This window comes from Alexandromys fortis, unplaced genomic scaffold, assembly GCF_014885135.2.
Source record: "Alexandromys fortis isolate MF-2015 unplaced genomic scaffold, M_Fortis_MF-2015_v1.1 scaffold_97, whole genome shotgun sequence".
NCBI lineage: Eukaryota > Metazoa > Chordata > Mammalia > Rodentia > Cricetidae > Alexandromys > Alexandromys fortis.
Window position 1 is genome coordinate 2,624,121 of NW_026067981.1, and position 14,773 is coordinate 2,638,893.

Genomic DNA, 14,773 nt, shown 5'->3' on the forward strand with positions numbered 1-14,773 from the left:
AATTCTGATCTCTACCCTCATCATAAAGCCACAATTTTTGTTGTTGTTGTTGTTGTTTTAAGCATCTCCTACAGACTGGGCGATGGTGGCGCACACCTTTGATCCTGGCACTTGGGAGGGAGAGGCAGGCAGATCTCTGTGAGGCCAGCCTGGTCTGAAAAAAAAAAGGCTCCCATGCTTTTCATGGGACATGTGGCAGAGCTGCCATTCACGGCGTGGCTACCGTAACCAGAGACACTCCACACAGTTCATTAGATGTGGCACAGAGAAGTGTTCATTCAATGGATGTCCTGGGGATACATAAGTCTGAGTGTGCTCCCAGAGAACCATACTAGTTTGCAATTTAAAGTAGTTTAGTCTTAAGTCGGGGCCTCAGCAGTTAAGAGCACTGCCTGCTCTTCCAAAGGTCCGAGTTCAATTCCCAGCAACATGGTGGCTCACAACCATCTGTAATGAGATCTGGTGCCCTCTTGAGGAAGAGACCGGTCAATCATTTTCATCAGCTTAGGAAATGCTTTCCCTGCTCCACTTAGGCCACGAGGAGATTCAGTTTGTTACTTAATGTGTAGCTTTGGCTAATAAATAACAATGCGATAAGAAGTCAGTTCTGTTCTAAGTTAAACAAGGACACAGGGAGGAGGCTGCGGTGTTCCCGAAGGAATAATCCAGGCACATTCAGGAAGGTAGGAACAATTAGTTTCTCTGGGCAAACTAGCAACTGTGTCGATCAGGACAAGCTGTGCCCACCTCCTGTCTTCTTGGCTGGCCTTAGGCGCCCAGGAAAAGCAGAAAGAAATCAGCGTCTGTGCAGACCCACTGGACTCTCACTGTCTTCTTTGCCCTTGACCGCTAGAGAGAGACCTTTGCACAGTGAGACTCCCAAACACAGATGGCTGATGACTCCGCCCAGGTTCACAGCCAGCAAAACCCAAAGCCCTCTCACAGCCCTCCACCTGGCAAAGGACAGCTTGGCTTCAGATTTGCCCTCAAAGACAGGGTAAATACCTGTCTTTGTTAGACCAAGGTTTCTAGACAGTTTCCTGGGATTCCCTTTGTCCCTGGACAAGCGGTTTAGGGATTTAGGGGATTGGTTCAGAGTGTATTCAAGGATGGGCTGAACCATTTAGTGAGAACTTGTCTTTGAAAAAATTAAAAAGAGGCTGGGGATGGAAATCAATTCCATTCCCAAAACCAAAACAGAGAGTGGTAGAAGGAAGGGGGTGTGGGGAGATTAGTAGACATGCGTTCAATGAATGTATTTCCGCTTGCCGTTGGGATTGTTGTCAGGATTAAATAAGACACTACAGGCAAAGCCTTTAATAAAGTATGGACGCTCAATAAATGGTGTCTGTTTGGTTGCCGATTTTTATGGTTATTATTCAGCTAAAGGATAACAACCCAGACATATTCATTACTGATCTTCAAGTTTGGAGCCTCTTAGATGAGATTTCTTTCTGTGTAAGAACTGTAATTGTCAGAAAAGAAAATAAGAATATTCCAATGAATAACGAGCGTTTGCACTTTGCTTGTCTTGTCTTCCAGGAGAAAGACATCCACTCGGGTTTGATTGGCCCCCTTCTGATCTGCCGGAAAGGAACACTTCACGAGGAGAGCAATCTGCCTATGGACAGGAGGGAATTTGTCTTGCTCTTCATGGCCTTTGATGAAAAGAAGAGTTGGTACTATGAAAAGTCCAAAAGGTCATGGAGAATCGATTCTCCAGAAGTGAAAAATTCCCACAAGTTTTACGGTATTTTTCCTCTGACTTTGATCTGTTCTGATTAAACCTCACAAGGTCACAATGATTCCTGCCTTTAGGTCTTCAAAAGATTAGACCTTAGGTGTTCTTGAGGAGCCAGGAGCATCAATGAAGCCTGGCTCTTCAGCATCCTAGAGAGAGGATCTGGCCCATAGGAAACCCTGCTAAAGAGCACAGAGGGATTGCAGGCCAGCATACACTGGCTGCTACCAGACAACATAAAACTAACCAACAAGAAGATGGGCACTGTCCTCCAGATGGCAACATACATAGGCATGGGCACGGTATCACCCTACTCTTTAAGATACTAATGACCCTGTTTCTTGCAGTCTAAAACAATTAGTATTTACACCAAGAAACGGTCATCCCTGTGTCTCTTCCGAAATCAGAGTGGCTATAGCAGCTCCATCTCTTGGCCTCTGCAGGCAGCATCTGTACCAAGTGGCATGAGAATTTAAGGAACTAGGAAGCTAAGCATCCAGGCAACGAGATACAGGCAAGACAGCCTGCCCTTAGAGGGTGATACGGGGGAAAGTGTCTCTGTTCAGAAGTCCCTTGAGGAACGTGGCCTGTAAAATGGCAAATTAATTAAAAAACAGGCTTAGCGAAAGGCAGGACGAAGAGTTTAGTGTCCAGCCAAAGCAACAACAGATAGAAACAAGAAGAAAATAAAGATTCATGAGTGGTAAGACAGTTCAGAAAGTAAGAGGGCTTGCTTCTAAACCCAAGGGCCATCTCCCAAACCTGCATGGTGGAAGGGGAAAAACAGATTCTCACAAGATGTCCTCTGACTTCTGCATTAATACCATAGGTGTGTGTGTGTGTGTGTGTGTGTATGCACGTGCACATGTGTATGTGTGTGCACACCCGAGCACATGTGCACACACATACACATGTGACACACAAGGTGAAAATAAATTGAAAAATAAATGAGAGACACCTCAGGCCTGTTTTGGAAATGAAGTTTGAAAATGAAGGCCATTGTTCTGAAGTTTCTAATTAGTGAGAACCTGTGCTTTTGGTAACGAGTCTGTCAGCATACTGAGGGAGGAGAAAGGTGCACAGACCTGAAATCACAGCACTGAAGGCTGGGGTAGGAGGGCTGAACTACACACAGAGACCTTGTCTGAAAGAATAAATAGCAAATAAATGAACAATGTACTTCAAGATGTTTTTATAGCATGCTATGAGATGGCACCTCTAGCCAGCCACCCAGGCTAGGTAGATTTATTTTTCCTCTATCGCTGATGTGCTCAAGGCACACTTCTTATATACATGGCCTTACTTCTAGACGGTCAATAATGTCACCTGTAAATACTTGGAGACACAAGTAGGAAAACAATGATTTACATTTGTTCTAAAAGCCCACCAACTAGTAGTAGAATTTGCTTTTCATAAAAACCTTTAAAGACTTTTTAAAATTCAAATATAAAAAACTTCTGTTAGAATACATTTGATTCAGACAGCTCTTGGACATATTGCAAACAGAGATTCCTTCTTCCCCTCCCTTCCTTCTCTTCCCCTTTCCTCTCCTCCCTTCCCTCTCTTCCCCTTTCCTCCCCTTTCCTCCCCTTCCCTTTCCTTTCCTTTTCTTTCCTCCCCTCCCCTCCCCTTCCCTTCTCTGTCCTCCCCTACTTTTCCTTTCCCTTCCTTTTCTTTCCCTTCCCTTCCATTCCCTCTTCCATCTCTAGGCCTTTCAGCCCTGAAGTTGTCTTGAATAAGCAGGAAGATCCCCTTTAGGAACCCACTCAGCCTAGTAAGACCCCACAGGCTGAAGAATAAGATGGGCTATCTCTTGATTATGCCATTTGCTTGAGGAGCATCCTCCAGAAAATGCTTTCTGGTTTCCCCCCAAAGCCAGCTATGTTTATTATAGCTTCAGTCCTAAACACATTCCTAATTCTTGGACATTTAGTGATCCCAATGTGTAGTATTTATTGGGGTATGTGACAAGCAGACCTCTGGAGTCCTCCAGGCTCTAGCTCAGTGCCTGGCTTTTGTAGCACATGCTCAGAATACAAATGAAATAGTGAATGAATGAACAAGTCCTCTTATCCATCCTCATCTACTGAATGTTCATTGAGCATCTCTGTTGAAAGTCCTCTCTCCTGTATCCTAGTGCAGCCCCTGAACGATGCTGATGTAGTGACCACTCCCACTGCCCTTCACTCTTATGACATCAAATTCTTGAACAGAAACTGAAGCACGGGGGTGAGAGCTGTGCTCAAGTATGTAGGCAGGCGTTCCTGTACTCGAAATGATTCGACAAGTGCCAGAATAATTGCAACCCCTCCCCCTCCAAAAGTTTCTTTGGTTGGTTTCTGAAATCCTACATCAATCCCTTGAAGTCTCCTTACCCTGCTTCTGTTCCAGTTAAGTGTTTAATAGCACCAAACTTTATCATTAATTTGTGTGTGTGTGTGCATGCGTGCATGTGTATGTGTATGTGTGTTATGTTTTTAAGGTGGTTAAGGTTATTAGGAGCTTTAAACACACAGACACCTATAGACAGACAGACAGACAGACACACACACACACACACACACACACACACACACACACACACAGTGGTATGGTATTGTGCCCAAGGATAAGACAAGAACACCTTGAGTTCAGGATCACCTTGAGCTAAAGAGAAAGAGTTCCAGGCTGGCCTGGGGTATATACCAAGACCTCACCTAAAACAAAAAAATCCACCGATTTCACTAAAGGGAAGGTAGACACAGCGTGGCGATCTTAGACTCACACCTGAGAGGTGAGCTGAGGGGCCACACCAAGGAAAGATGACACACTGCTACTGTTAACTTACTCTCACCCTAGGGGCTAGCATTATCTGCCCCCTTTCATCTTTCTGCATCAAGGGGACATTTATACAATCAATGTGAAAGGCAAATGGGCAAAGCCTTAAGCAGGAGAGGGACAAAATCTGGGGGAGAAAGAGAAAAACCATTCCAAAATAGAGCCAACCCACACTTCTGCAGATGTTTGTGAAGTAGCCTAAAAATTCAGAAGTCCTCATTCAGCCTCGCATTGGTTCTGTGAAACTGCCAAGGGCTCTTTCTACACCTGGGTAGGCCTAGAAATGCCCAGTAATGAGGAAGAAGGGTGGGGAGTGGGTGGCTTACCCGACTCCTCCTTGTGCATACAAGTTTTTGATTGATTACAACAGCTCTCTCTCTTTCCTTTCAGCCATTAATGGGATGATCTACAATCTGCCTGGCCTGATAATGTACGAGCAAGAGTGGGTGAGGCTCCACCTTCTGAACATGGGTGACTCCCAAGACATTCACGTGGTTCACTTTCATGGCCAGACCCTGCTGGATAACAGCACCAAACAGCACCAGTTAGGGGTCTGGCCGCTTCTACCTGGTAAAGATCTGGGTGATGGGAGAGGTCCCTGCTAAGAAATAGCAGGACAGGGAGCCTGTAACTTCCTGTCTTTGTCTCCTTGTACATCTACTGTTTAAGGGAAGAGTCTGCTTTAGATGTCAAGGCAAAGCTTTGTCTCTCTACATCCAGCACAAACAGTGCTCGTTAGACTAGAAAGGACAGAGCCATCAGAAGCAGGACACCGCAGGTTAGACGAGGAGAGCTATCGGAAACAGGAAACAGCAGGCTATACCAGAGGAGTGAACCATCAGACGCAGGGAGCTGCAGGTTAGACCAGGAGAGCACAGCTGTGGACATCTGGATCTCCTGAGCTGTGTGTAGGCACCACATATGACAGATTTGTGACCTTCGGGTCGTCACAGAGTTTCTCACGCAATTTCTCCTGGGCATCTGTGTTTCATGAGAATCAGATCTCAGTACATGACAAATAAGCCACCAAGGCACAAAGAAGAACCTGTTGCTGTTGGGAGGTTGATTAGGAACTCAAATTGTGCTCTTCGGGGGCCTTGAACTCCACTTCTGAAACCTTCAGCCTAACCTTTCTGAGTAAGCGATTCTGGGAATTGTAATCTTGAACAGATTCATGACTCTGGAGAACAAGATCCTTTGCATAATTGTAAAAGCTAACGGAGGCATTTGGAGTTGTTCATGTGAAAACACGATGATTAACCTAGATCTATACAAACGGGAGCCATCAGGGAAGATTTTTGCTGTGTCTCTGAGTTCTTTGAAGAGAAATCTGTTAGTGGGCGGGGTTATGAGGGCGAGATGCCACTGAAGAACCCAGGACTCGGGTTAAGATGCACACGAACTGAGATTTTCACTCTCAGAGACTTTGGAAAGGTATAGACCGTGGGGGAGAAGACCCGGGCTTCTGGATCTCTTCCAAGCAGCTGCCCTCCCCATACATACTATCTGAAGAATTAACGAAAGGCAATCTGAGTCGGGTGTGAAAGCCATTGTGTGAATTAGTCTCATATACAGACACAGAAGTCCAGACGAGTCTATTTTACTAAATAGAGGGAGAAATGTCTTCTGGTTTGGTTCTGAATGCCACTCCCTAAGAGTTAAAAAAAAAAAAAAAAAGCTCCTTTGCTCCTTTGTTTAACTTCAGAGACAGGACGGACCAGGCCAAATTCACCCCATCTTTTCACCAAGTGTCAGCAAGTGAGTGGTTCGTTGCATAAACATGCAGCGTGGCCTGAGAAGTGAAGGTTGAGCATCCCACATGCATTTTCAAATCAAAATAACAGATGACAGAAGGAACATGAGCGATGTGATTCACCGAGTTTGAGACGAATAACCATTAGTGGTTAATTTTTACTCACAATCTGGGACATGGTCATAAATTGTAGTAAATAAAACTCAAATATAGGATCAAGTGGAAGAGAGTGGACACTATGTGTCAGTACAAATTAACATAACTTTTAGGCTTTCTTTCCAATTTCCTGAAACCATTTTTGTACATTTTTATTTATGTATGTACACTTTGAAGAGAATTTGAAAGTGTAAGGAAAGGATATTTTTATTCCTTACATATTGAAAAGGAAAACACATTCTATAGCTATAATGCCGAGTGATAAGTAATTCAAGGTCACTTTGAAACTTGAAACTGTGTATTCAAATTGTGTATGGGTCAGTTCCTAACAGTGAGTTTAGACGACTGAAAACTTTTTAAGGAGGGCTGGCAGGGTTTTTATGTCTGGGTGATTTATTTTTGGTAATTTCTCTTGTGTTGTTTATCTGCTTGATGGTTTGTTTGCTTGAAATAGTCTCAGGTATCCCCATGCAGCAACAGATGGCCTTGAACTCCTGATTCCCCTGCCTTCTCCTACTGAGCCCATTAGTTAGAGGCATGCACTGGGGTGCCCAGTTTACAGGGTTCTTTGTCAAGTTCAGAGCTTTGAGAATTCTAGGCAAGCATGTTTTCCTGACCGAGTAGCTCCTCTACCCTTAGTTTTGGTAATTTGTGGATGCTGGTATCGTAGCTTTCACGGAATTAATTTTTATCTAGCCTCAAGGGAGAAGAATCACTTTTAAATCCTCCCCTGCAGCTTCTTGTGACTTTAAGATTCTTAGAGCGCTCCGCCACAATATTAATCTGATAATCACTAAGCTTATCATTTTCTCTTTCACTCCCTATTTTAGGCTCATTTAAAACTCTTGAAATGAAGGCCTCAAAGCCTGGCTGGTGGCTGCTGGACACAGAGATTGGAGAGAACCAGATAGCGGGCATGCAAACGCCCTTTCTCATCATAGACAAAGGTATCGCCCATGTGATATTTGCTGATGAGGAGGTGCCTAATAATAGACAGCTTCCGATGTCCAGTTATCTGGTTCTTGCAAATACCTGATTCTCATCATTCTGCTGTGACAATGATGAAACAGGCTTTTCCCCCTGGCCATTAAAAACATAACAATTTATCTATAAAACCCTAACAAACGGGTCAAGTATTTCATGACTGGGGAAACCAATAGAAAGCTTACTTCCACAGAAATTTTGACCCATGGGAAAAATATATGTAAGAAAACCTTTAAGCTCCTAGAGTAGAGCCGAAAGAGAAACCAGGATTCTGCAGGAACTCGTAGATTATCTATCCATTCGGTATCAAGTCTTGTCTATCACCTGTTGATGACCAAGCAGTGCGCTCTCATCCAGGTGCCCGCTAGCTGGTAGTTCCTCCCTTGTAATCCCCAGGCCAAGAGCGCCCTGCAGTCTTAGGAATAATAGTGCTTAATGCCAAGACTTTGTTTTAAAAATTGAGCCAGATAGAAATCAACTTAAAAATATTTTTAAGACTCCAGTTAATTTCTCATGTCGTGTTCACTATTTTAATAAAAACTATAGTCTTGCTGAGTGCTTATCACTTTCTAATCAGGCATATTAATGTCACTATCGTGAAAGATAAGTGAAAACAATGTCTAGCCATGGAGGTTTTACTTATTATATATTTTTTTTCTAAAAAAAATTATTGAATTTTGTGGGTTTTTTTTCACAGAGTGTAAGATGCCAATGGGACTGAGCACGGGTGTCATATCTGATTCACAGATCAAGGCCTCAGGACATCTGAGTAAGTAGCAACATCGTAACCTGTGACTGGGGATGCTTCCACTGTGCAGAATCCAGCTCATGAAGCCAGGCACGACAACCTGACCATGAGCCAGTTCCTCTCTCTGGGCTTGTGTCTGCCACAGCTTTGATGAAACAGCTCCTTCTGTAGCTCTCCTCTGGTAGAGAAAGAAATATCGCAGGAGCTAAAATCATATTCATACACCCAGCATGTCTATTCCCCAAAGGGTCTTCTCTAGGAAACACAAAGAACCCAGCATTGCTGAGCAACCCACAGCTCTGCAGGGATTTGGCAGGAAGTAAATAGCTTAGTCTTACGACATTGTGATCATTTCCCAAACTCCATTTATCTTGCCTAGATTGGCCCTCACACATAAGCTCCAGCCAGACTCACTGGGTTTTATTGTTCAGGAAAGGCAGTCCCAATACTTAAGCTAGCCATTCATCCAGTCAAGAAATGTTATGAACAAAACGTCCCTTAGATTTATTCATTCTGCCTCAAATCCCTTTCTGAGATCTAGAGGCCACCACGAAGAACATCATGAGATCCCACGGATTCCTCCCAAATCTTCCTGTTCAGTAGGTATATTCAGCAGTAGCCATATCAACATGGCTGAGAAAACACAAACATGACCTATGCACAAGGAAGGGTGGATGAAGGCTTACAGCTGACTAAACATGGCCGAAAGCCAACGTTTCATCACTCAGGACTGGCTAGGCAGCCTATGCCCATGCCACCTGCCTGGTCTCCTACCTACAGCACAGATCCTCCGAGGATCTGCTTCTCTGATGGACCAAACTTATTTGAGAAACTGGTCATTTTCTATTTAAAAAAAAAAAAAGGTAACAACACTTCAAGCTAGACATGGCAGTACCTGGCTGAGGCAGGAAGACTGTGAGCTTGAGTCTAGCCTAGGCTATATAACAAGACCTTCCCTCAAAAAACAAATATATTCACAATTCCTTTTTCTTCTGTTTATGAATTTAGGTTATTGGGAGCCCAAACTAGCACGATTGAACAATGGTGGTTCATATAATGCTTGGAGTTTAGAGAAATCTGCTTTAGACTTTGCCTTTAAGTCTTGGATCCAGGTATGTCTTACTAACCTGATGATATTGACCGCTATTGTGACAAAAATGGCGGTGGGTCAGTAGGTTCTTACAGTAGCGCTAAAGGAAAAAGCAGTAAGGGGTGGCAGGTACTGTTCTCAGCTCTTCAGCTTGGGGAGGTGAGTCTACTGATTTTCAGCCTAAGAAAGAAAAACTCAGACGAAGATGACAACCACTTTCCCAAAATAAAGCTCTCCCAGCCAGCGCCTCGGCTGACACTCAAGTCCAGGTGTGCTTTGCTCGACTGTGGGCTGTACCCTGGCCTCACCATTTTTACTGAGCTCACTAAGACCTTGGGCATTGTCCAGTGCTAAAGAAAGCTGATTACAGCATGAGCTATGGCAAGCTGTGACTCACTAACGAGGATGTTGCTGTTTACCGACTTGTCTGTACTGCAGGTGGACATGCAGAAGGAAGTTGTAGTCACAGGGATACAAACCCAGGGTGCGAAACACTACCTAAAGTCTTGCTTTATCACCGAATTCCACGTGGCATACAGCTCCGACCAAACCAACTGGCAGATCTTCAGGGGGAACAGCACAAAGAACATCATGGTTTGTGCACATGTTTTCTGGCTAAATCTTAAGACTCACTCTGGGGCTTCCGTAGCATGTCCTTTACCAGTACATCAGGACGACTGGAACGTGAACGGTTCTCTAAGGGTCCTAGGAAGTAAAAAACGCCAATATAAGCCTGTATGTTACAAATTAAAAGGACACAAGGAGCTACTAAAACTTCAAATCTCCACAACACTTGAGAGGAAAAACTCATTTAAGCAAGCACCCTACAAACTAGATTATCAGGTGGCAGGAACAGTGTCTACCACTGAGCAACACAGAGCCTATCTAGAAACTGCCCTCCAAGAGTTCTGATTTCACGGTCGTATTTTACTTTGTTCCTTATCTAACATGCCTGAATTTACAGTGAGCATGACTACCCAGAGATGCTCTGAAGCCACATGATTCTCGGCTGCTCTCGGGGACATGCCTGAGGGCCAGTGTCCTCCTGCCTGGTCCTCGGTGAGTCTAGCCAAGATTCCTAGATCAGCCCCCTTGTCCCCAGCCTCCTCCGCAGACAAAAATATCCAAATGTAGAGAGCCTGTTGGCCGTCGTTAAGCCAACCACCTTTAATCTGTTTCTGTTGGTATTTTATATAAACCATTAACCATAGGCTACTTTTCCTTTGCTATCTCATCTATTTCTAATAGGGACACATTTATAACGTAGTTTAGATTAAGATCACTAAAAATCTTAAATTATGATGCTAAAAAAATCAGTAGTGAGAGAGAACACACAGACAGCAGTTGACATCATACCTTAAGGATATTCACGCCCATATTTATGAGGCACTTCGGTGTGCAGTTTGATTGTTTTCTGCTGTTTCTAACTTTAATACAGCAGTGGATGACTTGTGAAATAAATCAAAGAGCATTCCCTTCAGTGCTTGGGATGAGATTTCTAAAACCATTGCTAATTCCTTCATTTGGCAGAAATCACTCACAAACCCATCTGGACCTGAAAATCTCTCTGTGGGAAATGTAAAATTTTTAAATTCAATTTCTTTTTTTAGTAGTTTGAAGGCTGTTTGAGCTGTCTATTTTATAGGGTGAGTTGTGATTCTTTCTGAGGCTCTTAAAACATGAACTGGCTCCTTTCCTCTGCATTGTGGGTCACATGTGTAGAATCTGTAGTACCAGTTGTTCCCAGATGTCCTCCCAACATCTGTAGGGACTGTAGCGACATGGCCTACTTCATCTCTGACATCAAAATTTCTCTCTTCTTTTACTTTGGGGTCAACCCTGTTGAGGTTTTGTCAATTTGTTTTTAATCTTCTCCAAGAACCAGTTCCTTTATCGATTTCCTTCTATTGTTTGTGTTCAATCTTGCTGATGCCTACTCTTGGCTTGTTTTAGTTGGGCATTTTCTGGTGCTTCTCTGTCAGAGACAGGGAGGTGGGGCATAGACTGGTGACTTCCAGGTAGGGGTCAGAGTCCAAGTTCTCACTGGGCGCCTTAGGAGTCATTATTTCTCTTGACTGCTAGGTAGGGGCAATGTTTCACACTGGTTTCTCTTGACACTGCTGAGGGCGCCCTACTAGGATTTGCAGAGACGGCGTCCTGGGCTCCTACTTTGCCCTTCTCTAATACCCTTCTAGTACCTCTTCAGTCCTAGAAATCTAGAAGTCTAACCCCTTCAGTACAGCTGTTACTCCTATGCTTGGGTTAAGTCTGGGTTTGTTTGTTTTCCTGTGGTAGCTGGCTGGTATTCAACTGCTATCTAGTGAGACTGTTGCCGTCTTCATCTCTAAGCCCGGGACATGTGATGTAAACAGAAAGCCTGGGCCCCAGGACTGTGCTATTCCTTACATCCCCGAGAGGCCTAGCTGGTCTGTTCTGCTTCTTCATACCAGCTTCTCATCTCTTTTGCTTCTTTTAGGTGTAGTCCAAGGTTTCTACACAGCAGAGGGAATAGGAGAAAGTGCATCGCCACCAGCTTCCTCAAAGTGGAAATATCCACAACCAGTTTTTCAAACCAAATTGAATTGATTCAGTTCCCATGAAAGAATCTTACAAAACTTGTTAGATGAATTTATTAAAAATACAATGTCTATAGGAATTGTTATTAATGCTTTTCTGTTTTCCTCTAGGATTTTACTGGCAACTCAGATGCCTCTACAATTAAAGAGAATCGGTTTGACCCACCTATCGTGGCTAGATACATTAGGATACATCCAACAAAGTCCTATAATAGACCCACCCTTCGGTTCGAGCTACAAGGCTGTGAGCTGAATGGTAAGGGACAAGAAGCACGACCTTCTCATGGCCACCCCAAGACTCAAGATTTGAGCAGTGTGGGAGACTAGAATTCATAGATACCTACAACCACTCAGGCTCCAGAATTATTATTATTATTATTATTATTATTATTATTATTATTTTGGCAAAACACAAGCTCCAAATAGAATATTCTCAGTACTATCTAAACAGAGACTGGGCCTGGTTCCGGCAGTCAGGAAGTAGGGAGCACCTCACTAGATGATGCCTAGATGATATGAGCATCATCATGGCCCCACCATGGCATCATCATTGGTCTAGGTTGGGACCGTCACCGTCAGCCCATTTTCAGTGAGAGCCTGTTGACTCAAGGAGCCATGACTCTGGCACATTTTGGGGGTTCAATGAGTGTTCTTTAATCTGACCCTGGTTTCCTATTTCTGAAACCACGAGTGTGTTCTGTATTCTGCTTTGGACCCGGTATAAGTCCTCAAGTCTTTTCAAGCCTCTATTTTTTTTTCAGGGAATGAAATTTGGCTTAGGATGTAACAAAATCTGGGTCATAAGAAACAGTCATAATAAAGGTCTACTGACTATTCTCTGATTTTGAAGCAATGTCTTCCAGTATTTTTAACCTTCAGGCATATATAGAAAATACTATCATTGTCCAGGCGTTCTGAGTTAAAAGAAATTGGCCCAAGGCTTGGCTGACCCAGGCCTCAGCTGACTGCTAAAAAACTGAGTGTCATGCTCTTGTTAACTACATGATCATCCCCTGACTCATCATTAAAAAAGTACCTGAATTTTGGAACCAGTTTCTTTCCAAAGTAGATAATGCTGACCTTGACATTTGTGAGAGAAATTGATGTGGACAATTGCCAGTACCTAATTACTAGTAGTGTATAAAACTGCCCACACAAAATGCAAATTTTGTGTAGGCAGGATTACTCCATGAAACAGTTCTACAAGTCATGGGAGTTTTGTTTCCATAATTATGGTGTGAATGGTAGCTTTGCTCAGTCATGTACTCTCGCTAACCTAGAATGTGAAGTTCTGTTCTATTAATTTATATTCATTTTCACTGGGCAGTGGTGGCACATGCCTTTAATCCAACATGGGAGGCAGAGGCAGGTGAGTCTCTGTGAGTTTGAGGCCAGCCTGCTCTACAAAAGCTAGTTCCAGGATAGGCTCCAAAGCTACAGAGAAACCCTGTCTTCAAAAACTAAAAAAAAAAAAAAAATCATTTTCTACATAATAAGCATTACTTTTTTCTCCACTTTTTGGAACTTACATAGTGGGCTCTACATATGTAGATGGAAGTTACTGTCCCATCTGGTCCCATAGTTGTTCAGTCCCAAAGAAACACACAGAGGCTTATATTAATTATAAACTGTTTGGCCTATTGCTTAGGCTTATTACTAACTAGCTCTTACAACTTAAATTAACCCATAATTCTTTTCTGTGCTTAACCACATGGTTTGGTACCTTTTCTCAGTAAGGCATTCTCATCTTGCTTCCTCTGCATCTGGATTGTGACTGTGTCTCTGCCTTTCCTCTTCCCAGAATTCTACTGGCCAGTCAACATTTTATTAAACCAATATGAATGACAAATCATTACAATGGACAAGAACATTACCACACAGGACACAGGTTCCTCTTATGATTTTTTTCCACATATAAAAAGCAAGCTATAGCTTCAAAATAAAAGTCTGTGTCTTTCAAATAAAAAGCAAAGTAGCACTAAGAAAATAGTTAGCTAGCCTTACTCACTAGCTAGGCTCCTAAATCAATAGGTCAGCTCTGCTGCCTAGAAGGCTCAAAATGCCTTGGCAAAATTCCAAAGAGTCTATGTGCTCAAAATTTTGAAAAGGAAAACACAGTGACTCTGAAAGCTTCACTACATCTTCTCATCAGCTTCTGTTAAAAGAAACTTTGTGTGTGTGTGTGTGTGTGTGTGTGTGTGTGTGTACGTGTACAGCTATGCCTCACTCAACTGTAGAAATCAGTTCTTTGAAATGCATGTTAGGTTATTTTGCTTACCATGCAAACACCATAAATTGTGTTTACACAAACCTAGACAGCACAGTACAGTCACTCAGTATGGTCTCTTGACACAATCGGGAAATGCGGTGAGTGAGCATAGCATGGTGCTGCTTCACAATGAGCTACTTTACTTAAGTAGAAACAGTGCATTCAAAAATAATGATTTGAAAGTAAAATAAATACACAAAGCCGTTACATTGTAGTCTACTATGGAATATTATGAATTCTACATGATTCTATGCACCTAGGTAGATTTATATGGGCACCATCACACACACAGAGGTCACACGTTACTATGACAGCCAGGATGTTACAAGGCACCAGCTTCACAGTCTAATGGGACCATTATTATTTGTGTGGTCTGCTATTAACTGAAATGTCATTATTATGGGACACATAACCCTTTCAGAACTACCATTTACCTCAAAGACGGACAACTTCATGTCTGTCAGAAGAAGGGAGTACCCATACTTAGGATATAGTGTTTGATGATAACTAGCATTAAATTCAGTTTCCTGTTCTTTTGACTGTCTTGTGTTGGGCAAGCTGCTATGTCTTGCTGTCCTCTATACTCTTCTGTCAAATGGGTGTGAGTATGAGCGTTGAATAGTATATTTATAGTGGTAC

The 14,773-nt window shown here is 43.0% G+C and overlaps 1 protein-coding gene across 1 annotated transcript in view; it reads left to right on the plus strand.

The window, feature by feature from the left end:
• The window catches only part of F5 (coagulation factor V), a 74,555-nt gene that overhangs the window by 56,097 nt on the left and 3,685 nt on the right, over window positions 1–14,773 (plus strand). The window contains exons 16-22 of the mRNA XM_050158311.1: window positions 1,543–1,750; window positions 4,949–5,128; window positions 7,298–7,414; window positions 8,149–8,220; window positions 9,208–9,311; window positions 9,728–9,883; window positions 11,977–12,121. Of these exons, the coding sequence (XP_050014268.1) occupies window positions 1,543–1,750; window positions 4,949–5,128; window positions 7,298–7,414; window positions 8,149–8,220; window positions 9,208–9,311; window positions 9,728–9,883; window positions 11,977–12,121 (982 nt within the window). The remainder of the gene's footprint in view (window positions 1–1,542; window positions 1,751–4,948; window positions 5,129–7,297; window positions 7,415–8,148; window positions 8,221–9,207; window positions 9,312–9,727; window positions 9,884–11,976; window positions 12,122–14,773) is intronic.